General features: G+C 38.5%; 1 protein-coding gene across 7 annotated transcripts in view; it reads right to left on the bottom strand.

Moving 5' to 3' along the window:
* LOC114039688 (malate synthase-like) overlaps positions 1 to 25670 on the bottom strand; it is a 67069-nt gene that overhangs the window by 14625 nt on the left and 26774 nt on the right. For 4 of the 7 annotated variants that reach the window (XM_027857558.1, XM_027857556.1, XM_027857557.1 and 1 more), the window contains 9 exons: positions 21265 to 21393; positions 19218 to 19436; positions 18087 to 18177; positions 17326 to 17402; positions 17029 to 17139; positions 9414 to 9473; positions 5445 to 5601; positions 4295 to 4493; positions 2913 to 2991 (listed from right to left, as the gene is read on the bottom strand). In XM_027857558.1, coding sequence (XP_027713359.1) covers positions 2913 to 2991; positions 4295 to 4493; positions 5445 to 5601; positions 9414 to 9473; positions 17029 to 17139; positions 17326 to 17402; positions 18087 to 18177; positions 19218 to 19436; positions 21265 to 21393 — 1122 coding nt within the window. Of the gene's footprint in view, positions 1 to 2912; positions 2992 to 4294; positions 4494 to 5444; positions 5602 to 9413; positions 9474 to 17028; positions 17140 to 17325; positions 17403 to 18086; positions 18178 to 19217; positions 19437 to 20874; positions 21232 to 21264; positions 21403 to 25670 lie in introns of those variants that run through there. The other 3 variants (XM_027857554.1, XM_027857559.1, XM_027857561.1) reach the window with 3 other exon arrangements.

The raw sequence follows: 25670 nt of genomic DNA, 5'->3' as shown, positions 1-25670 counted from the left end.
ATAAAAGAAATTACTCTTATGAGGAAGAGACAGGAAACTTTTGAAATAGAACAACATAGATGTACATCAACCAATGCACATATTTTAAAAGTATGTATACAAGATGGAAGCAAAGACAACTGAGAGTGAACACAAAATAATTGCCATCTTGAAAGAATATAGCCGGGAGGCAAAGCTCAGAATGAGATGAATCTTTAAAGAAGGCTGTGGACCAAGAAAAAGACCTTTAAAAAAAAAAAGATATAGCATGCAAATAAAACAAGTCCAAATTGGTATATTTAAAGTAGTTTTTGATGCCAAAAACTGAGAAATAGATAGAAAAAAGGGCAGGTCCTGGCCAGTGAAAATCCTTGGAGCAGGTTCAATGGGTTCTGCTTGCTACTAGTCCATGTAGAAGGGCCAAGGAAGCCTGCTTCTGGAAAAGGGTGATGGCCTGCAATAGAAGGGACCCATTCCTCAAACCAAAACTTGTTACAGACATTCTGTAACTGGTTCTAGTCCTCCAACCAGGTGGTGAAGAGATGGAATTCTGATTGGTTGTTCAGCTGGAATTTGAAAGCCTTCAAAAGGCACTGGCCAGCCTAAGTGAGACTCTTCCTTTTATGCTCTGCTTCCAATGGGGAAGATGAGCTGCTCTGGGCCCTCTCTCACTCAGAGCCAACATGAAACCATGAATATGTGGTCCAGGTGTACCTCTTCGTTGATGTTTTCTATTCTCCTTCTAGATGAAGGAATATTGAAAATGGCTATGATCCTACAAGCTTCAAAAGGTAAGAAGAATGAGCACCAGAAGCATGGGAGCTGGAGTCTAGACCAACAGAGTGAGCAAAGGTAGGGTGGCAGAAAGGTGGGTGACCCAGCCAAATGATACTTGAAAACTCATCAAGCAACTCTGATGGATTTGGAAATGAATCTGGTGGATGCAAATGCTTGATAAAAACTGCTTTCAGTGTAAGCCCATTCTTCCCAGCATAGAGAGGGGAGAATATTATGGCATCTCCTCTTCCCTCCTCGAATTAGAAAAGAAATGCTTTGTAACTTTTCTTCTTGCTATACCATCACAGTATATATCTCTCTCTTTGTAAAAAAAAAAAATCATCCAAGACACAAATGCATAATACCAGAAACCATTCCCCAGCAGATAAATGTAAAAAGGAAGAATCAAAAACTATTAACAACTACATGAAAGAATGCTCCAAATCACTAATTAAAAAAAAGGCAAATCAAAACAACCCTAAGGTTTCACCTCACAACCTGAAAACTGGTAGAGTTGACAAAAGATGGGAATAGTCAATATTGGAGGGATTGTGGGAAGATAGGCACACAAGTGCATTGTTGGTGGAACTGAGTAAGTAATTTTCGAAAGCCATTTGGAATTATGCAAATAAAGTGACTAAAATGTCCATGCTCTTTGACCCTAAGAGATTCTGCTACTAGGTTTATGCCCCGAGGCCAGTAATAAGAAGAAAGTTTCCAGATATACCAAATTATTTATACTGGCACTTTTGGTGATACTGATCGTGAACAGAGTATTGTTTCATTCTCCTCACCTTACACAGCAAGTGGGACTTATAAGGCATGTAATAAATACTTTTTGATTGATGTAAGGGTTAACCATGTAAGGACTGGTTAAAGAAAAGAGGGATGTTTAGCCTGGAGAAGAGATTTAAGACATAAAAGTATGTGAAGGGTTTTCCCCTACAAAGTCAATGAGACTTTCGAGTCTTAACGTAGAGGGCAGAATGTCGACCAGTGCTGTAGGGGCAGATTTAGGATAGATAATAGATACATGGAAAAGCTTTCTAACAGTAAGATCTGTTTGAAAGCAGAAGGGGCTGTCTTGGAAGATAAGGAGTTCTTTTTCTTTGAAGAGGAGTCTAAATGACTTTTTCAGGAATGTTGTACTTATCCAAGTATGGTCTTTAAAGTATCACAGTGGATAAAGACCTGGATTTGAAGTCAGGAAGATTAAAGTTAAAATCTCATCTCAAACACTTATTAGGTGTGATCTTGGGCAAGTCACTTAAAACTGCTGTCGGCCTCAGTTTCTTCATTTGTAAAATGGGGATAATAATGGTACCTATCTCTCATGGTTGTTATGAGGATAAAATGACAATATTTGTAAAGCAGTATATAAATATATAGGATTTAGATGGCTTTTGAGATAAATGCCCTTTAACTGTGAAATTCATAATTCTATGACATCGAGCATAGAGAGATGAGACAAGAAGAATTTAGGTGCATCAGTTCCTCCCTATCTACTTTTGCCTTCTGTAATGACTTAGAAAACATGAGCTCAGTTTGATGAGGTAGCCAGAAGAATAACAGAGCTATTAGAGGTGACTTACTCTGACCATGATCTGACGATACAGAGAAAACACCAAGTATATGAGAGAGGTCTTTCTAAGCACAGCACAATGCACTATGACAAGTTAGTATTCCAACTTAAGAGTAAAGAAACAATTAGAGATTAGAATAAGAAGTGGCCTGTGGCTTACAAGAACACAAATACAGTGGGTTTATTTCCAGCTTCCTCAAGGCCACAATCAGGTAAATTTGGGCTCTTCAAAATCCTTTAAGCAATAAAATAAGAAAGTATATATATGCCTATATATATATAGATATATATCTAAGAAAGTATAACTTGTTTTCAAAAAGTCACTCTTCCTTAAATGATACAAAATACTTAACTCAGAACCACTTAAAAATAAAACATTACGTATGGAGGATAAAAAAGATCAAAGTTTTCTACTCTAGTCAGAATCCAAACTATCATATTAACCAACCTGGCTAAATTATTAACAAACTAATTCCTAGGCTCTAGAAAATGAAATGGGAAAGATGACATCACTTTAATTTTTTTTTTAAACAACAAAAAGATTTTCCCAAATGTAAAACATGTACAAAGGTACCTTCTGCATTGGTTCCACCAAGCCAATATCATACACCATAAATCCATCCACTCCAGCTTTGATTTCAAACAATTTGAGCCTAGAATTAGCAAAGAAATTCATTGGTCATCTGTTCACATCCAGACTACTTTATTAGGTTATCTTTATTTTTTTTTTTATCATAAAACTTTTCATTTGGAAGGCTTTATACTTGTTTTTTCTAAAGCTGTCAAAGCATTAAGTAAGTGACAGTCTCCTCAGCCTGACCCACAGGACATTTGTAGTTCAATAGTGTCCTCATTTATCCAGCAGACTTTTAGCAAACATATCATCTAAATACAGTGAGGACTCAACTCAGAAGTAAGCCAAGCAAAATAAGCATTTGAGTGTTGCAATAGCTTTAATTATGACTGCTTCAGGTGCCTCCAGAGCACAATCTTTTGGTTTAGAATTATGTGGGAATTAAGGTTAATGTCTGAATGAGTTTGGTCGTAGGATTTTTTTTTGCCTTCAGCTCTTTATAGGCTACAGAAGATAGGTTAGGAAGGTGAGTCAGTAGAGGGAAGGAATGATTGCTTAATGAAGTTGGCTCCTGAGAAGCCCAAGAAGAGACAGAATCATAGCAACAGTCTAGGGCCATTTAGTTCAAGGCAAACAGTGCTATACACATCAATATGAGGTCATCCAAAGGAAAAAACATCAAATGAAAGTCAGTATGTTCTAAGAAGGCAGGAAAGTATGTACATATTTTTACAGAATTTTCATTAAAATGATGAGTATACATTTTCTAGAACGATTAGCATATTTACTTATTTCCACTGATAACAGAGAAATGAGGTCACTGGGTTATTTATTTGTTTGTTTGCTATTATTCCATTAGTGAAAATAGAGTAAGTGAAAAAATGGGTAGAAATTAGAAGAGACATGATCTACTTTAAAGAATAGAACTTAGTGCTGATAGCGAGTTTTTGTGAGCACTTCTACACACTCTCAATAATGTGTGTGTAGTACAGTGAAAAAAATACTGGGTTTAGAGTCAGAAGACATGGCTTTGAATCCTGGTTCTGCTAGTACCTTGGTGAACTTAAATCATTTATTTCTGGGCTTTATTTTCTTCATCTGTAAAATGAAAGGGTTGGACAACATCCTCAAAGTCAGCATTGTGTAATTTTTAAAGTGCTAGATTTGAAGTCAGGATCTGCATATCTTTGGACAAATTACTTAATCTCTCTGGGCCCCGGTGTCATCTGAAAAATGAGAGGATTGGGCTAGATAACCTCTAAGGTCCTGTCCAGCTCTAAATCTATGCCCCAGTGAAGATTCTGGTCCCTCAGTTTCAATCTCTAAAGGAAGTGCAATGGAGAATTTGCTCTATAGCTCCTAAAAAATTTAGATTTTCTTACTGCTTAACAGCTGCTAAGACTGACTGGTAGCTGTCACTTTTTTGGTCCTTTGGTAGTAACAAGGCAGCCATTCCCCCAGTTGCCAAAGCCCCTCGCCTGTGACATGTCTGCACCAGCAAATCCATATAACTCTTGAGGAAAAGCTTCTCCATGTTAACATACTTGCTCCTGTCAGGCAACAAGAATTCAGCTCGATGACCTGGTAGAAAAATGGGGTGAAAGAAGAAGAGGAGGTAAAAGGAGATACAAATCAAAACATTCACTGTAGAATTTTCTGTACAAGCCTGCCTCATAAGTCCTAATCCCAGGCTAGCCAGAGCCATATTGGTTCTCACATTCTTCTGAGAAAACATACATTTAAAAAAAAAGGATGAGAAATAGTCCCTTTCCTGGCATAGACACTTTTCTTTCACTAATTCCATTCAAGAAGCCTTTTAAAAAATACCCATTATGTTCAGCGAACTGTCTTGGAAACTAGAGATACTAAAATTTTAAAATTACAGCTATAGTTTTCACAGAGTTTACAGTCTCTTGTAGGAGGGAATATAATGTACAAAGATAAATATGATGCAAAGTAACATGTGATAAGAGCAAAAGAGAAATCTAAGAAAATGGAGAAATCACTTTCTACTGTGGGATGAGAGCAGAGGGCAGCATATTCACTACACTACGAAAGCTCAAGGAAGGTTTCACAGAGGAGGTGGCACCTAAGCTACGTCTCTGGAGGAAGGGGACTTCTACTGGCAGAGATGAAGGGAAGAAGCTATTAGCTTGTGAAGGAAGAGATCAGGGAACATATCAGTTTGGCTGTAACAAGGAGTCCATGAAGGAGAACAGTAACCTAAGTGTAGAGGTAGCTCTAGCTTGACTCCTACCTCCTTTAAAAACTCTTTCCTGTAACCCCTTCCTGTCAACCTTGTACCCCTTTGGCCCAGAGGAGATCTTCAGTTAAGAAGATTTAATTCATCTTCCTTTCCTTTAAGAATCTTGGGCTCCCATTTGCCATTTCTGGTGACCACATCACTTATTCTAGGCTTACTGGGAACAGACACACTTTTAATGTTACTGTGAAAAAGAAAATCCCTTTTTTGCTGTCAAAGATCACTAAAAAAAAAATCCCCTTTTCTGTTAAAGATCACTTTCTCCTCACCAAATTTGGAGACAAAAGAGGCAGAATAATCCCAGATGCCACAATTCAAGCCAGCAGAATGGTCTCTCAGTTCATACAGAATCTCTTCCATCTCAAATGAGGCCAGAATGCTTTCTATTAACACAGTGGCTTTGATGGTACCAATGGGCATATTTAGCTGCAACAAAATTAAGCAATTGTGAAGAAATGGAATGTAGTAAAACTAAAAATAATTTTCCTTAAAAAGCAAGTCAGGGGGCAGAGCCAAGATGGCGGAGTGAAAGCAGCGACTTGCTTGAGCTCTCCCTCAAACCCCTCCAAATACCTGTAAAAAAATGGCTCTAAACAAATTCTAAAGCAGCAGAACCCACATAAAGACAGAGTGAAACAAATTTCCCACCCAAGACAACCTGGATGGTTGATCAGAAAAGTATATCGTGCCAGGCTGGGAGAGGAGCACAGTTTGGTGTGGGCGCGCAGGCCGCAGCAAACCTGGAGCAGGCCTCAGGGGACTGAACTGCAAGCAGCTGTGGCTGTTTCCAGACTTCTCAACCCATGAATGCCAAAGACAACTTAGAAGGTCAGTGGGAAAAGTTTGTGACTGCAGTGAGAGAGAGAAACTAGGTCTCAGCCGCAAGTCCCAAGCACGGCCCAGGGCAGCAGCTGCCTCCTGAGCTTCTGGCCCACAGACTGAAGGGGAATCAAGTGGCTGATCAGAGGGCGATTGCAGGAATCTCTTTGCCAGTGCTGAGGCAGGAATCTCTTGCTTTGCCTGTGCATGGATCTGGGTCACAGTTCTGAGGGGCAGTCCTGGGGTGAGGAGGAGTGCTGGTGTGGTGGAGTTTGTTGTGGCAGTGGAGAGGAAACACCTCGCCCCTTATCATACCACCTTGGAAGAACTGAAAATTTACAGGTCCCTAGTAGATACATCTCTGAAAACAGCTGCATAAAACCCCTGAAGCTTGGGACAGTATATTCTCCACATTGGAAGCAGACCCCTACCTTAACAAAAAGTTTAAAACTCAAGTAATTGGCCGGGATCATGAGTAAGCAGTGCAAAAAGAATCAGACTACATTATCTTACTTTGGCGATAAAGAAGATCAAAACATACAACCAGAAGAAGACAACAAAGTCAGAGCTCCTACATCCAAAGCTCCAAGAAAAATATGAATCAGTCCCAGGCTTTGGAAGAGCTCAAAAGGGATTTTGAGAAGCAAGTAAGAGAAGTAGAGGAAAAACTGAGAAGAGAAATGAGAGTGATGCAAGAAAATCATGAAAAACAAGTTAACAGCTTGCTAAAGGAGACCCCCAAAAAAAAACTGAAGAAAATAACACCTTAAAATATAGCCTAACCCAAATGGCAAAAGAGGTCCAAAAAGTCAATGAGGAGAAGAATGCCCTGAAAAGCAAAATTGACCGAATGGAAAAGGAAGTCCAAGAGATTACGGAAGACAATACTTGCTTTAAAAATTAGAATACAGCAATTGGTAGCTAGTGACTTTATGAGAAATCAAGATATTGTAAAACAAATCCAAAAGAATGAAAAATTAGAAAACAATGTGAAATATCTCGTTGGAAAAACAACTGACCTGGAAAATAGATCCAGGAGAGAGAATTTAAAAATTATTGGACTATCTGAAAGCCATGATCAAAAAAAGAGCCTAGACAGCATCTTTCAAGAAATTATCAAGGAAAACTGCCCTGATATTTTAGAACCAGAGGGCAAAATAGAAATTGAAAGAATCCACCGATCTCCTCCTAAAAGAGATCCCCAAAAGAAAACTCCTAGGAATATTGTAGCCAAATTCCAGAGTTCCCAGGTCAAGGAGAAAATATTACAAGCAGCCAGAAAGAAACAATTCAAGTATTGTGGAAACACAATCAGGATAACACAAGATTTAGCAGCTTCTACATTAAGGGACTGCAGGGCATGAAATATAATATTCCGGAGGGCAAAGGAAACAGGATTACAACCAAGAATCACCTACCCAGCAAAACTGAGTATAATCCTTCGGGGGAAAAATGGTCATTCAGTGAAATAGAGGACTTTCAAGCATTCTTGATGAAAAGACCACAGCTGAATAGAAAATCTGACTTTCAAATACAAGACTCAAGTGAAACATGGAAGAGGTAAACAGGAAAGAGAAACAATAAGAGACTTATTAAGGTTGAACTGTTTATATTCCTGCATGGAAAGATGATATTTGCAACTCATGAGACCTTTGTCAGTATTAGGGTAGTTGGAGGAAAAAATTATATTTGTGTATAGATAGACAGATGGATAGATAGATAGATAGATAGATAGATAGAGGGCACAGGGTGAGTTGAAGATAAAGGGGTCATATCTGAAGAATAAAATTAAGGGGTGAAAGAAGATTATACTAGGAGAAGGAGAAAGGGAGAGGTAGAATGGGGTAAATTATCTCACAAAAAAAACAGAAAAGAAAAGGCTCTTACAGTGGAGGAGAAACGGGAGAAGGTGAGAGGGAATGAGTGAATCTTATTCTCATAGGATTTGACTTAAGGAGGGAATAACATACACACTCAGTTGGGTATGGAAATCTGTCTTACCCTACAGGAAAACAGGCAGGGGGAAGGGGACAAGAGAGTAGGGGGATGATAGAGAGGAGAGCAGACTGGGAAAGGGGGTAATCAGAAGCAAACACTTCTGAGGAGGGACAGAATCAAAAGAAAGAATAGAATAAATTGGGGGGGAGGACAGGATTAAGGGAAATAAAGTTAGTTTTGCACAGTATCTCTACTATGGAAGTGTTTTGCATGACTGCACATGTATGACCTATATTGAGTTGCTTGCCTTTTCAATGAGGGTGGGTGGGGAGGGAGGAAGGGAGAAAATTTGGAGCCCAAAGTTTAAAAAAAAAAAAACACATGTTTAAAAAAAATGTTTTCACATGCAACTGGGAAATAAGAAATACAGGAAATGGGGTAGAGAAATCTATCCTGCCCTACAGGAAAATAGATGGGGAAGGGGATAAGAGAAGCGGGGTAGAGATAGAAGGGAAGGCAGATTAGGGGAAGGGGTATTCAGAGTGCATGCCATCTTGGGGTGGGGGGAGGGGTGAGATGGGGTGAAAATTTGAAACTCAAAATCTTGTGGAAGTAAATGTTGAAAACTAAAAATAAATAAATTTATTAATTAAAAAAAACTGACCATAAAAAAATTTTTAAAAAAAGCAAGTCAGATGAGTGATGGACAAGAATACCATTTTAAAGAAAAATTAGCTGTACTGACTTCTACAGAAGAACATGTTATGGATAGGGTTCTGAACTGAGAATCAGGAAGACCTGGATGGGTTCAAATCCCTCTTCTGACACTCCAGTTATGTGATGCCTAGCAAGTCACTTAACCTCTGGTCTTCAGACAACTGCCTAGGACTTATCTATTAAGTCATGGAAGCTGAAAACACTTAGACCTGTCTCTAATGCAGAGTTTCTATACGATTGACAAGTAATAGAGTAAGTGTTTTAACATGCATCATTTCCTTGCATTTCTCTTGCATCCTGCCACACAGGAAATAATACCTCCAGTGAAGCTGAAAGCTGTGTGCAGCCCTCATATGCCCGAGGATGCTAGGCAGAAAAGACTGGTTGAGACATCACCTCAGTGTCTGTGAAGAGCCATAAAAGGCCACAAGAGTGGCTCCAATACTGTCCTGGTTCTCCGGCCCTGATGAAGACACTGTTCTGATTTTTGTGGCACTGCTTGGTATTCCATTCACTGACACAGAATCACTGAGCCTTGAAGGTCCAAACTCCTCATCTGACACAAGACAAAGATAGCTAAAGAAATGAGACGACTTGCCTGGTGTCACACCCCAGAGCAAGGACCAAGCCCGTGTCCTGATGCTTTCTGTTACGCAGCCAACCCTCCTTATCAATATAACATTTGTAAGTCTCAGCAGTCATAATTGTTTTTCATTTATTAGTACAAAAAGAACTTAAAAGTACAGTTTTTAAAAACAATTTACCTTTTCCTGGGTCCAGACAAATATCTTATTCCATAGCCTGGCTTCCTGATAACTCTCTACCTGTGGCATAATAATGTTGCATATGAATTATTATCAGTTGTAAAATTTACACACATCACTTAACTCAAGCATTTTATAGACAGGAATTGTTTACACGTGTACGGTGCTTTGTGAAGCACTTATTTGATCCTCATGACAACTTTGTGAAGACATGCAGGGTCAAACCATGACTTAGAGTTATCAGCTACCTCTCAGAGCTGCCCTTTCCCCATTTAGAAGATACAGAAGATACCAACCTCACAGGATTATTGAGAAGAGAGCTTCACAAACTCAGTGTGAGTCCTTCTCCCCATTTTGAAGGATGAAAATCCTGAGGCCCAGAGAGAGTAAGCACACAACCATGTGTCGGGGGCAAGGAGCAAAGCCAGGACTGTGGCTCCCAAATCCAGAGCTTATTTTTCTATATCAACGTAGTTAAAATAAGCTATTTTTACTTTCATTGGGCAAGTGTCTTGTGGCATTTCTGAGTTTTTGTATTGATCTTGATAGAAATTTCACGCTGATTTTATTTAGAGTATCAGATGCTACCAAATGATCATCTTAAGTCTGCAAGAAGCATGTTAAATTACAAGATTAGTTTCTGATAGTTTAAAATTAATTTCTGTATGTAACCATTGTTCATTACAGCAGTACTCTGAACTCTCAGCAGTAGAGAAATCTCTTTGTACATAATTCTTTCCTCTATAAGATGAAGTAAAATTAATAAATAAAAAGGGAAATAAAAAAGGGAATAAAAAGTTAAATTGGAATTAACCAAGCTGATCTGTTACTAAATCAACAGGTATTATCATGTTACCAGATATTGAGTGGGCTTAAAATTGCAAGGGTTGTGACAGATGGGAGACTACAAAATTCAAATGCTCCAGTTTTATAAAATTGTAAAATTGTAAAACCTAAACCTTGAAGATTATCTTGCTCAAGCTCATCTCTGACCACAATCTTCTGGCCAACTTTTGCTTCTCCTTCATGGTGCTGAGTAGTGGACGGAGTGCTGGATTTAGAATCAGAAGCCCTGGGTTAGAATCCCAGTCCAGCCCTTTACTGCTTTGTAGGACATTGTAAAAGTCACTTAACCTCTAGCTTCAGTTTCCTCAGTTGCAAAATGAAGGGGTTGAATTAGATGACCTCTAAGGTCCTTCACAATTTCAAATCTACAATTGTACCGCCTCTCACACCCTGAGCTTTGTTCTCATCATCATAACTTCTTTCTTGTTCATTAAGTGTAGCAATGCTGTTCTGGCCTCGGTTCCCCTCTTAAAACAAGGTTAACTTTGTAGTCAGCCATTTCAGTCATGTCCTTTCCTCTATCCTTGAATCCTTGGTAGCACTTTGCTTTAGGCATCTCCTCTACACTTATTGCTCCCTCTTGTATCAGTTATTTGTGTCTGTATACCCCCAGGCCCTCCCCTTAATTAGACTGTAAATCCTTAAGAACAAGATCTTTATCATAGCTATCTTTGAAGCCCCACCATTTGGCACAATACCCCACATCTAATTCCATGTTCCAAGGATGCACAGTTTTGTCTGTGTGAGCATTCCTTCCACCAAAACATTACAATCCTTCTTATACCTTTAGTAGATAGTCTTTGTGAGTTACTGTGACTAAAAAATTTAGCACCCTGCTGCCACCCTTCTGGTGGAAAATCTGGTCCTTGGACAACAAGTATAAAGTCCATTGCTGGACCTGAAATAGAAGAATTTCCAGCCTGTTTAGGACCTACCAGAGTTGGTGCTATGTTGGCATAGCTTTTGAGATACCAGAGACACTGCCACATCATGATATGACAATAGAAGAGGTCCTTAATGACTGTTAAACTAAATTGCTTTGATTTCACATGTATAATGGGTATCACACTGCTTGCCTTCTCAATGGGTGGGGGAGAGGCAGGAGGGAGAGAATTTGGAACTCAAAATAAAAAATGAATGTTACAAAACAAATAAATAAAGCTTGGGAAAAAAATTAATCTGCTCAAGGTCACATAGATAAACTTGGTCCCACAGAGCTGAGTAGAATCTAGGTCTCTTGACTTGTAACCTAGTGTTCATATCTCAACCTGGCTACACTAGCTTGCGACTTCTCTGTCTGACTTCTTCACCATGTTCCAAGAAGCTCATTATTAGGATAATCTCATCATCCTATAAGATCTCATCTGCCTTGGTACTCCAACTCATCACGACTCTCTGCCTCTCTGAAGGGTAGGGCCATGAACTCCAAACCTTCCATTTAAACAGAAATCTCACTTAACCCCAACTGCCTAAAAAAAAAAAAAGAAAAAAGAAAAAAGAAATCTCAGCTTAGACATCTCACTTCTTACCTGGCTGCACTACTTTGGGATTTCTCCAACTTCTCTCCCATACCCCAAGGTACCTTCCTACACTCCCCTTTTCAGCTTCCTTTTGTTGTCTTTCCCAATTAGATTGTAAGCTCCTTGAGGGCAGGGACTATCTTTCTTCTTTTTTTGGTATTCATATCCCCAGTGCTTAGCACAGTGCCTGGCACATAGTAGGTGCTTGATAAACGTTTCTTGACTAACTGGCTATTACACTATACCATCGTGCCTTGACAAAAACCATCCTAACACTGGATGAACCATATAATCTTAGCTACTATCCAGTTTAACCATAAATAAACCAGGTAAATCATACTGACTGATTTTTCCCCACTTAATATTATTTTATTTTTTCCAGTTACATAAAGATAGTTTTAAGTACTCATTTTTATAAGATTTTTGAGTTCAGATTTTTTTCTCCCTCCCTCCTCCTCAAGATGGCAAGCAATATGATATAGGTTATACATATATGATCATATTAAACATATTTCCACATTAGTCATGTTGTGAAAGAAGAATCAGAACAAAAGGGAAAAACTACTAAAAACAAAGAGAGAAAATAATATGCTTTGATCTCTATTCAGAGTCCATAGTTCTTTCTCTGGATGTGGACAGCATTTTCCTTCATGAGTCTTTTGGAACTGTCTTAGACCCCTGTATTGCTGAGAAGAGCTAAGTCTATCAAAGTTGGTCATCATACCATGTTGCTGTTACTGTGTACAATGTTCTCCTAGTTCTGTTCACTTCACACAGCATCAGTTCATGTAAGTCTTTCCAGATTTTTCTGAAATCCACCTTTTCATCATTTCTTATGGAATAATAGTATTCCATTACATACATTTCTTATGGAACAATAGTATTCCATTACATACATATACCACAACTTGTTCAGCCATTCCCAAATTGATGGCCATCCCCTCAATTTCCAGTTCCTGGCCACCACAAAAAGAGCTGCTATAAATATTTTTGTACATGTGGGTCCTTTTCCCTTTTTCATCATCTTTTTGGAATACAGATCTAGTAGTGGTATTGCTAGATCAAAGGGAATGCACAATTTTATAGCCCTTTGGGCATAGTTCTAAATTGCTCTCCAAAATGCAGCCTGAGACACTTAACACTTACTAGCTGTGTGACCCTGGGCAAATCACTTAACCCCAATTGCCTAAAATAAACAAACAAATAATAAATAAATGCTTACATGAATAAAATAGAGAAATCAACTTAACCAAAGGTTTACCTATTTTATTGTCTTTTTCCCCCCTATAAAACCAGCTCTTAGTTTTATTTATTAGTTTAATAGTTTTCTTAATTTCAATTTTCTTAATTTCTCCTTTGATTTCCAGAATTTTTAATTTGGTATTTAATTGGGGATTTTTAATTTGTTCTAACTTTTTAGTTCTGTGCCCAATTCATTCATCTTTGATTGTCTATGGTACCTTTTACCAAGATGTAGTTTCCTTCCTTATCTCTTTTAATTGGATCTATTTTTGCTTTTGCTTTGTCTGAGATCAGGATTGCTACTCCTACTTTTTTTTACTTCGGCTGAAGCATAATATATTCTGCTCCAGCCTTTTACTTTTACTCTGTGTGTATCTCTCTACTTCAAATGTGTTTCTTGTAAACCATGTATTGCAGGATTATGGTTTTTAATCCCCTCTACTATCTCTTTCCATTTTATGGGAGAACTCATCCCATTCACATTCACAGTTACGATTACTAACTGTGTCTTTCTCTCCCTTCTATTTTCCCTCATTTATAGTTTTCTCTCTTCTGTAACCATTTCCCTCCTCACCAGTGTTTTGTTTCTGACCATCGCTCCCTCAATCTGCCCTCTCTTCTATCAGCCTCACTCCCTTTTCTTTCCCCATCTCCCATGTAGGGATGTAAGCAGTTTAACCTTCATTTATAACATGTTTTGTTTTTTTCTTTCCTGTGAACCTTTTTATGCTTCTCTTGAGTCTTGTATTTGAAGATCGAATTTTCTGTTCAGCTTTGGTTTTTTCATCAGGAATGATTGAAAGTCCTCTATTTCACTGAATGTCCATCTTTTCCTCTGAAAGATTATGCTCAATTTTGTTGGGCAGTTGATTCTTGGTTATAATCCAAGCTCCTATGCCTTCTGGAATTCCAGCCCTCAGATGCTTTAATGGAGAAGCTGCTAAGTCCTGCGTAATCCTGACTGTGGTTCCACAATATTTAAATTGTTTCTTTCTGGATGCTTGCAGTGTTTTTCTAATCTTGGCTCCTGGAAAAACCATACTCACTGATTTTATTGGTCCAGCCCATGAGTGCACAAACACCATCTTTTTGCTTCAGTTTTTTTCTTTCTAAATTCTTTTCTAAATAAGATAGGGCTAATAATATTAGAAGCAGTATGGTATAGTGCAGACCTGCACAACTTGGCAGTAGGTAGGGGCCAAAATTAAAATAGGCTAAACTTCTTTGGGCCACGGATAGGTTTTTAGTGGTTCACTTTCCAAGTAAAGGTAACTAGAGACAGACCAAAAGTCATTGGTTGCTGCAGGTCAGATGACAAACAGAAGAAAGTGTGTAGTGGTGGGCCTCCTGAAATTCTTTGGCGGGCCGCAAGCAGCCTGCGGGCAATATGTTGTGCAGGCCTGGTATAGTGGATAGAATGCTACACTTAAGAGTTAGAAAGATCTGGGTTAAAAATCCTCCTTCTGATACTGGCCATATTACCTAAGCAAGTCACTTAATCTCTATGTACTTCAAGCAACTCTACAGAACTTATCTGCTAAGTCATAAATGTTATAAAATGCTTTACTGGAGGAAGATTCCACATCTGGAGTTCCTCATGCTGATAAAATCACCAATCCATTATCAATATAAGTATCAATAATGGTCTTTTTTTTAATATATAGCTTGCTTCTTAATTTCCTTCTAGCAGAATTGTTAATTAAAGTTAGGCAAGGTCGATGCTTGCCCAGGGTAAAACCAATATGGTAAAAGTAGCATGCAATGAGGGACACTTCAAAACATAGCCATTTACAATACCTATATTTTTAATTCCACGATTTTACTCTGAATACTATATGGTTATTTGGTGATGTCATAAATAATAATAATATAATATTATATTATATATAATATATAATAATATAATAAATGACATAATTGTAATAATATAATAATAATATAATAACATTGAAAGATTCTGTTCTGGGTTCTGTTCTGTGGCTATTCCCTCATTCTTACTGATCTTGTCAGTTCCCATAGGTTGTTATTATCATTTCTATGCAAAAAGACTCCCAGATATATAATTGGAGCCTTAGTCTTTCCCCGAAGCTCCAGTGCCCCATCACCATTTGACTATCGTATATCTCCATTTGGATGACCCATAATAATCTCAAACTCAACAAATCCAAGAAAAACTTATCTTCCCCCCTAAACTAACATCTCCCCCCAAACTCTCCTATTTCTGTTCAGGATACTACTATTTTTCTGAGTTCACAAGAACAAAATCTTGAGAGTTAGAAGGAAACTCACCCAGCATCTAATCCAACCCATACTCAAAAGGTGACCCTTTATTATAACTGACAAGTGAGTAACTAGCTGATGCTTGCACACTTCCAACAAGGGGGCACCTACCACTTCTTGAGGTGGCCAGTTTAACTGTTAGAAAGTTTCTATTCAAAGCCTAAATTTTATTTTCTGCTGCTTTCCTCCATTGCTCTAAGTTCTTCCCTCTAGGGTCAGACAGAACAAATTTAGTCCCTCTTCCTAAACACGACTGATGTCCCCCTTGAATCTTCTCTTCTCCAAGTTAAACATCCTCAGTTCCTTCCTCCAATCTAATATGACATTGGCTCAAGGCTTTTCACTATCCTGGTTGCCTTCTTCTTAATATTCTCCAGCTGAATCAATGTCCTTCTTAAACAGCGGTGCCCAGAACTGAGCCCAATATTTCAGGTGTGATCTGACCAGGGCAGGGCACACAAAGCCTATGGCACCTCCTTATTCCTGGAAGTTCCACCTCTCAATGCAGTACAAAATCTCAAATCAGCTTTTTTTGCCTGCCACATCACATTGCTGACTAACATTGAGCCTGGACTCAGTGCTATACTTACAAAGTGGAACCCAAGGCCAAGACTTTTTACTTCCTGATTTTAATCATATTCGAATCATTTTGGACTCTTTTCTCTAACTCTTCTGTGTCCAATTAGTTGCCAAATTTTTTCAGCTCTGGCCCCACAATGTCTCCTCTCTACTCGCATGGCCACCACCCTAATCCACATGTTACATCCCCCAAGAGAAGCACATGGAGATAGAGAGTGCAGAGAGAGAAAAGGAGAAGGCACGGGACAAAGTAGTATTTCATCATAACACAAAACACATCTGAGATTACAAGGCTCAAGGTTCGGACTATTTTTCATTCTGAAGTCCCAGCCATTAGTGCAGTGTTCGGCAGATACCAGGCACCCTTGATAAATGCTTGCTGAGACAAGGGGCTGTTTCACTTTTGTCTTAGTATTACTAGCAATCAGGACAATGCAAGGTACAGAGCAAAGTACAGCAGGGCAAAGGAACCAGAAGGGATGCAATTGTCATCCCTCCCCCTAGGGCACACAAATTCTTTTTCCAGATCTATCCGCTGCCTATTCTGTTAGGCTCCTCTCGGAAAACTGCTTTGAATGAGCATCTGAGGTATCTGGCTGAGATGGATCCCAAGCCAAAAAGTGTTTGAAGTGAGATAGGCTCTATCTAAATGAGCACCCTAGTCAATGTAAGCAGAGCAGTGAAAAAGTGCTTAGGGGTGGCTCTCGGTGGCATCTAAAAGCTCTGCAATCGAATAAGCATGGATCATGTCTTCTTGAATTACAGACTAAATACGTTTCAGACATTCTATCAAGATCCATGAAAGCATTAGGAAAAATTCCTCTTCAGATTCTGATCTAGAGAGATTTTTTGCTCTTGGGATGTCAACTTAGAAATGTTGCAGGGAAGCCATTCGAGAGGGCCATTTTTCCTACTGCAGTGATCTTTTAATTGGACATGTGGACACAAATCAAGAGTATAGATATTTCAGTGGTGGCAGATGAACTTTTTGGAATGAACTATGCCCATAACTAAACTCTAACCTAAGAGATGGCATTAATGTTGTTACAGTTGTATTTCAATGCTGCTAATGGAGAGTCTTTCATTAAGAATTTCTGGGTTACTTTTATTGAGTGGTTAAGAGAAGCTATTTATGTTGTAAAGATTACCTTTGAAAGATAAAAGAAGGGGCCGCTTTCATTGTCAAACAAGGTCTTCCCCACATGGAACATCAACAGACCATAATCAAAGAGGGGTCCCGGAACTTGTTTTCCATTCACCTACAAAAAATTGCAAGAATACCACTTCTAAGAAACAGATAAGACATAAGTGGTCCCATTACCAGCCCTTTAATGATCCATGTGGGAACAGGTCCAAAATTTCAAAGGTACTTCAATTGAATAAATAAAGATGCCTTATTTGCCTTAAAACATATTATTACAGTCACACAACAAAAGTTTTACTACCATCATATTGTGCTCCACCATGTTCCAGGCTCTTGGTCTAAGCATTAGAACAGGTGCTTGGGATATGGGTGGGGTACCTAAAATAATAAAAAGAAAGTAATCCAAAGTAAGATAAAATTTCACAGATATATCCTGAACTATATATAGCATGCAGTACAGAGCGAGAAATCTTGAAAACATTGCCAATTTTAATGCTTTAGTTTGGCATTGAAGGCCTCATGTAATTTAACCTCAATCTACTTTCCTAACTTTATTTCCCAGTATTGGATAAGTTTTAGCTAGGCTGGATCTACTTACTGACCCCCTGAACCTGTGATTGTTTCTATTGCCACTCTTTAATTCACTTCATTCCCCTAGTGTGAAGTGTCTGCCCCAACTCCACCGTCCCTAATCAAATCCTACTTCTATATACTTCATAGCTTAGCCCACTTCAACAGAGATTTTCTTGACTACTCCAACAACCCACAGTAGTGGTTTTTCAAGCCTATAAACCCTGCACATAGTCCTTGTACCATGCATTCCGCATTCAATCAGATAGTGCTTATGCCAGCTCTTTGGTTAAAATTTAACTCTTGAATCATTTAACTTTTCAAATATATAAATCTGATCTCTATACCTTGATCAGAAGCTCTTTAAGGACAAAAACCTTGTAGTCTGTTTTTTTGCCCTCCCCACAATCAATCAGTGGTTGGCACTGTTGTTATATTGTATGTTGTTGGCAGAGTATATGCTCAAAAAGTAATTACAGAATTTGATCTCACCTGGAAATTTATGGTGAACAGCTTGGAAGATATTATAGATACCCTTAATTTGATTAAAGAAAGTTGGACAGTTGCCATCATCAAAATCAACCTGATGGAAGAAATAAACAAAATATTATTTTCTCATGTTTTACAGAAGGCAGCCAGATGATGCTGTGGATAGAGTTTTGAGCCTGGAAGACTGATATTCAAATTCAACCTCAGCACTTACTAGCTGTGGGACCCTGGGAAAGTCAATTAACCTCTTTTTGCTTCAGTTTCCTTAATTGTAAAATGGGAATAATTATAGCACCTACCTCCCAGGATTGTTGTAAGGGTCAAATGACAAAAAAAATTGTAAAGCACTTAGAACAGTGCCTGGCATCTAGGAAACACTGTATAAATGTTTATTATTCTTATTAATTGTTGTCATTGTGGGTATGCTTGCTGACTCAGTTGAGGCCTTGAGTTGAGGCTGTACTTTAGTGGGGTCATCACTAGTTCAGAGACCCCATCAGCTTTGCAGGTTCCAGACCTGGAATGTATCAGTTCACCCAGGAGTAATGAGGACATGGAAAACTGATTCATTCTAGCCAACTCATAAGACATGAATTTATGCCAATTTACTAACTTCTGATGGGATACAGAACTGACAGGACGTGTGGAATCATCACTACACTCCCTGAATGTTGGTAATCAGTTCACTCAGAGGACCATTCCATTTTAAACAGTAAAAAACTTAGCTAGCCTTAGCTAGAATAATCCTGCAACAAACTGAAAAACTTTAGTGTGTCAATAGTGAGGGTTTGAGTGTAAAATGTTAACAGATCCACACCTGTAGAAAAGACTTACTTTTAGTTTTTAAAAAAATTAACAATGAGAATGTCACATACTTTACATACTTCTAGGAAACAAAGTTAGCAGTGAGAAGTGAAACCACTCCAGATCAGGTATTTTTAATTTATTCAATTAATGATTAAAAAAATCACATATTCAGCCATTAGTAACACATCACCATGATTCCCATCAGTAATTTCCTGCTGAATATATAAAAGTGATAATACATGATAGGTAACATAAACTTAAAACTCTATCTACATATACAATGTTATGCTACAACGGACTGGAAGCCCCCACATAATACCACTATACCTGAATGCCCTGAGCAGTGGATCCTAAGGCACTGAGGAATCGCTCAGTTTGGTAAGGTGCAGTGTCACCAATATCCACTTGCCGGTTTTGCAGTCTCCTAGGAACCGGCGACACTTTCCAGGTTTTGTCCTTGCGAATGTGAGAAGTATGAGGGGAGAAATCGGGGAGGTCATTGGTTAGGTCCAACTGAACTTTTCGAGCAATTCGCTGTTGCAGGATCTGTCCAACATAAATATCTTTTTAGTAACTTCCAAATACATTTAAACAACATTAGTTAAGCTAGTATTTGATTTTTAAAACCTGGAGAGTAGAGAGAGAAAAAAATACTTTATAAAGCCTCAAACCAGGTCACAGTTCTAGCTGGGCTAGTTCTTAAGTTTTAGTTAAGTTTCAGGGCAGCTAGTGATTCTCAAGCTTGTGGGTTTTATCCTGAAAATTCCATCTCAATCTATTCTTCCCTCTTTTTCCTCCCTGTCTTTCCCCACCCCCATACCTCAGCCTTATTTTGAAGGCAATAAAAGGATTTTTATTCCACTTTTTTTTTTCTGGAAAAAATTGGCTCTTTTCTCTCTCTAAGAGGCAGACTTTGGACTTCAAAAAATTATTTGGAAGGAACTGTGTGACGTGCTAAAAAAAAGTTTTAAAATGACTGCTCTATAGTGTTATTTTTGCATGTTTCTAGTTGTCAATTTTCCTGGTATTGCAGAAAAAGAAATGAAATAAACTTCCCTTTCTTCCTTCCCATGAAGGGAAATAGTTTTGAAAAAGTGACTCACTACTTTGATATTAAAATGCTTATTAAATTTATTTGAAAAAAGTGTCAACTTTTAATTAAGAACACAAAAACTTAAAATACTTCCTTTTTTTATATCAAATCTAAATTTGCGGAAACTACCTTGAAAGTGGAAAAAATAAAATTGATTTCTATGAACCATTTTTCTAAAACCTGGGAAGATTTGATTCAGATACCTAAAAAACAAAGACTTTGTTAATTGAAAAAAATTAAATTAAAAAATAAAAAACAAAAGATAATAGAGTCATAGATTCAGATCTGGGAGGTAAGTTATCTAGTCCAATTTCCTTGTTTTACAGATGAAGAAGCTGAGGTTCAAAGGACAATGCTTATATTTTAATCTTCAAATTAGTTAAAAATTCCTTATCAGAGATTATTATAAATTGGACAGACCAAGATCTCCATAAATAGGAACCGCTTTTTGAAACTGCTCATAAGTGTCTCATAAAGACTGAAATTAAAAATGGGATCATGTGTAATTTACAAAATGAAATATGGCCCAATCCCCTCCAATACTGGGCCTACTTTACTGGGCCATTGTTAGCACCTGTACAAGATATGCCTATCAATAGACTAATCTCATGCACTCGTTCTGTCTAGCTTTATAGCATCGTCTTTTGTCGGGCAACATACATTTCTCATGTGCTTTGCTTTTTCCAGAATAGACAATTAAATGAAATTCTTTCACTTTGCTGGATATTTCACGGAGGCAGCATTGCAATGTTCTGGGGGTCAATTAGCAAAATGTCATCTAGGAACAGAAGCATTTGAATAATGTCACTGTCAACAGAGAATCCAGCCCATCTTTGGACTTCACACAAGATACTAGCTTTGGCAAACATGTGCCTAATGTTTAATACTCACCTGATGTAAGTACTCAGTGAACTGTTGAACTTTCATCCCACTTGCCACATTTACCTTGAAGTTTTATATAATTCTAATGTACATGTAAAAGAGACTTCTTCTCTGAGAAAAGCTTTCAGGGCCATATTCTGTTCTAATGAGAAAAATGCTTTCTTAAAATCTATGTACAAGAAACACAACACCTCACTACACTCCTGACTCATTTCTTGGCTGTAGGGCTGTGGAACTGGTTCCTGCTTCATGGAATGTACAGCAGCTGCCAACCTCATCCCTAAAACGCAGCTCATTCCTCCTGCCAAGAGGACCAGAATACTGCTGTTGTTCAGGCTTTACCATCTGTATTTTCAAATCACAGTCAATCAAAGCAAATTTAAATTGGTGCCAAACAACCTTATCCACATCCAGATCAAAAGTTGAGACCAATTCAGCTAGAAACCGAACAGTATCTTGGGTTAGGAGGGTGTTATACTCATGTTCCAAACCAGGAGGAGGGAGTGCCAAGTCCACAGCTGCCACCATCTGAAACATAGAACATCAGCCAGTTCCACAGGGCCAATTAAAGAGACAAATCTAGAACAAAAATTACAGCAGTAGTAGAAATACCCCATAAGCAGTCAGATTCCAGATCTTTCCTCAGTCTCCCCCAAAGCAGAACATGTTAATTTTAATATTTTTTAAAAAGGTCATGAGTTATATCACATTTCTTGTTTGTCTCATCTATGTTGTCCCACAATGTTCAAATGTAATTTTATGGACAGAGACCTTGCATTTTGCTTTAAATCACATGCAATGCCTAACATGTAATTTGGAGTGTTCACAAAATACTTATTATAGACTGATGAAACGTGGGCATAGACACTGTTAGAAAAATATTCTTTAATTTTAAAAATGTATACATATGTCCTATACCCTTCAGATCATCATCACTTTTGGACCAGACCCACGATTTCATCAGGGAAGTAAGCTTCCCATGAGGAATTTCTTCTTACCAATGAATATCTGCATATTCTCTAAGACACTAAGACTAACAGGGTTTTTAACCTTTCTCTGTGCATGTGTGTCATGGACCCCTTTGAAAGTCTGGTGAAGTCTTTGCAACCTTTCTCAGAATAATATTTTTGAATATTTAAAATAACATACAAAAGATTAAAAAAGGAAACCAATTATGGAATCAAAACTACTTAAAAAAAAAAAGAACAAACAAGCTCATGGCTAGTTTTAGAGAGTTGTTGCCTGGAGGCAATTGAGAATTAAGTGTCTTGCACTCAGCAGAGACAGAACTTCTGAGACAGAACTTGAACCCAGATTTTCCTAACTCTAGGACTAATTCTCTAGCCATTGCACTACCTTGCCTCACTGATGATTATACTGGTACAAATTAAGTAGAACTGGCAAAAGAAGATAAAAAGGAAATGTGGAGGTGAGATTAGGCCCTAAAAATTCAGCTAGACAACATTGCCATTTGATGTTTTATATCTTGAGATTAAACTATAGAAAATAAAGTCAACAAGTATTATTAAGCCCTTACTATGTGCCAGGTACTGTGCTAAAGAGTCTGCTAAGCCTCTTAAACATAACACTTTGAGAACATGCAAGACAAAAGCAACCTAAGTGTACAGCCTGAAGGATATGGACGTGAACTAACAGTGTTCAAGAAACAAGTCACTCCTCTAGAGAGTCAAGTAAAATGGTCATGGAAACAAAATTCTTTTAATGTGACAATCTATGAAGTAGGACTACAAATATGTCTGGGTCTAATCTTAGGAGATTCAGAGAATCTCAGAATTGGAAGGGACCTCAGGGGCTGCCTAATTCAACTCCTGAGCGAACAAGAATCTCTTCTACGGTATATCCTATGAGTGGTTGTCCCTTTTGTTTGAAGACTTGTAGTGGGGGTAAGGGGATGGCTGAAATCCAGCCTGATCTCCGCAACCTCCTACAACCCTGAACACTGTACCCTTCTTTCATCTTCATCTCAAAACCTACATCCTCTACAAAGCCTTCATGAGGACATCTCAACCTCGTCCTCTCCCCATCTCCTCTAACACTCTTGTTCATACTACTCATTTGGCACTTCAGAGATCTCATTTCAGTTCTATAAGCATTTATGAAGTGCCTACCATCTGCCAAGCACTGTGTTAAGTTCTAAGGACACAGAGACAGAAACAACACAGTCCCTGACCTCAAGGAGGTCACATTCCACTTGGGGAAAACCTATTGTACACTGATTAAATAAACGGCAGCAAGACAGCTGTGAGAACTAGAATGTGAGCAGGTGGCCAGCTGTGGGTTTTCCCAGTAGGTGACATATGGTATAGACTATTCCCTAATGAGACCAAGGACATGAAGGTGTGTAGTTCAAAGCTGCAAGCTATACTAGGCACATGGGTCTCTCCATACTTAGACGCCTTCTCATTAGGTGTTCGTTGTGTGCCCAGTCTCTGACTCTCCAACCTATACTGTACACATTGGTGGGAGAATGTGGCTGAGATTTATGGTTGGATTGTTATGTTTTGATTCTTGTTTTTGCCTTCTACTGAGTAAATGTTATGTTATAATTATTCCTGCTTTTGTCTCATAGTAGCTAAATGTTATGATTATTCTTTTCACCATATTGTTTTATAAATGTTTCATGCAAATGTTAAGAACAACCACAAAAGAAAAAATCAAAAGCAAATGTTGCAAAATTATAAAGAATAAGAATGGTTCAAAGAAGAGATGGATGAAGACCCTTCCACCTCACCCCTTTGCAGAGGTGGGAGGTCCACGAGTGTTGTACGTTGCACATGTTTACAGACTTAAAAAAAGGTATTAGTTATGCTGACTTTTTCCTCTACTTTTTTTTTTGTTATTAACAAATGCTATTTGTTATATGAGATGGCTTTCTGGGAGAGGAAAGGATATTGAGGAAAACTGATGATATTAAAAAATAAACACCAATAAAAATTTTAAAAAAGAAGCAATGCTGTTAAGAGATTATAGACTAATATACATAAGACATATTTTTGGATGAGGCCAATGTGGAAATTTTTTTTTACTATTAAAAAGGGGTTCCTGGGGAGAGTGGAGGAAAGATGAGAAAGAGAAAAAAATAATTTTTAAAAGTCAATGAGGGGGCAGCTAGGTGGTGCAGTGGATAGAGCACCTGACCCTGGAGTCAGGAGGATCTGAGTTCAAAAGGACCTTAGACACTTACTAGCTGTGTGACCCTGGGCAAGTCACTTAACACTGATTGCCTCAGAAAAAAAAAAAGTCAGTGGTGAACACTGTTTGCGCTTTATGTACATTGGAAACATAACCGTGGGAACTTAGAGGTAACAGTGTTAACTACAGTGTTAAGTGTGGACAGGTACTCTTCCAACCAGACCTTACACTGAAGATCCTAAATGTTGAGTACTAGCCTCATGGTGACTCCTCTGGATAACCCCCCTGACCTGCCAAAGTAGGTGCAGTGAGGTGAGCAAAAACAGCCTCAGCCCAGAAACAGAGGGGGCCTGGGGAAAGTTGGAGGTCATTGCCACAACCATGCTACAGATACAAAATAAATACAAAGTAATTTGGAGGGTGCTGCTACTATTAGGGGATATCAGGAAAGGCCTATTATAGAATGTAGTAAATCAAGTCAACGTGCATTTATTAAATATTTACTATATGCCAGATAGTATGCTAAATGCTAAGGACATAAAGGCAAACACATTTCCTGACCTGAAGGAACTCGCATTCTGTGGGGGATGGCAACATGTAAATAACTAGGTACATAACAAGATTCAGAAAGAGTAATTGCAGAGAGGGAGGCAGTACTAGTAAGTGAAGGGACTGGGACAAGCCACCTGCAGAAGGGATTTGAACTGAGTCTTGAAGGAAGCCAGAGAAACTAAGAGTTAGAAGTCAGGAGGGAAAGCATTCAGGTATTAGGTACAGCCAACGCAAAGACATGGGTTAGGAGATGGGAGTATCACGTGTGAGGCATAGCAAGTTGGGCAATGTTGATATGACAAAGAGAACAGATGCATTTTTTTTCATTGTAAGAGGAAGAATATGGGCTGGATGCAAATTGCTTATTGCTATGTTTTAATGGTGATCCTTCCTTCACCACCCTCCAAGCCAAGGTGGGGTTTCTGTTTCTTGGCCTTCTTAGATTATTTTCATTTAGTGGGAATTGGGGAACACTGATACTTTTTTTTTGTTTTGAAAACAGATTTTTAATTGATATATTTTGTATTTATATCACCTATATCTTCCCCCTCATCCATACTAACTCTCCCCACACTGAACCCTCTTGCCCAACTCTACATGTGTTTTCTTATATTTCTTCTTGAGGCCAATCTTGACTTCTTGTCTTTTTCAAAATAGACCCTGCCCAGTGTTTCAGAATCAGCCCACTTCAAGTGCCTGGATGCCAGGTCCAGCTCCCTTTTAGGTGATCAAACTATGCAAGTGTTTGAAGGGACGCCACTGCACTTGTGAGAACCTCATTATCACTCCTGAGCCATAACTACCAACCTAGTGTAGCAGAAGTAATCAAAGAAACCTCTGATTTGCTTGACTAGGGTACCTCCCATGGGCCTGGACACAGGTTCCTTGCTGAGGCATCTGACCCTTGCTTGATTGTTCCCCAGGAACTAGGGTTGCTCTTTAATCTAACTGGTGGTGACTGGCTGAGTGGGAGGTGGAAGAGAGAGGGACTCCAATTGGAGAGATCTTTCCCCCTCAGAGGCTTTCAACCTTTATACTTTGGAAATTGTTTACTCTCTCCACTGGACTTCCAGAAAGTGGTGGGGTAGGGAAAAATCTGG

Source organism: Vombatus ursinus, unplaced genomic scaffold (genome assembly GCF_900497805.2).
Source record: "Vombatus ursinus unplaced genomic scaffold, bare-nosed wombat genome assembly UNPS02012179.1, whole genome shotgun sequence".
NCBI classification, from domain to species: Eukaryota; Metazoa; Chordata; class Mammalia; order Diprotodontia; family Vombatidae; genus Vombatus; species Vombatus ursinus.
The sequence above is the reverse complement of the archived record's forward strand: the minus strand, read 5'-3'. Positions and strand labels throughout refer to the sequence as shown.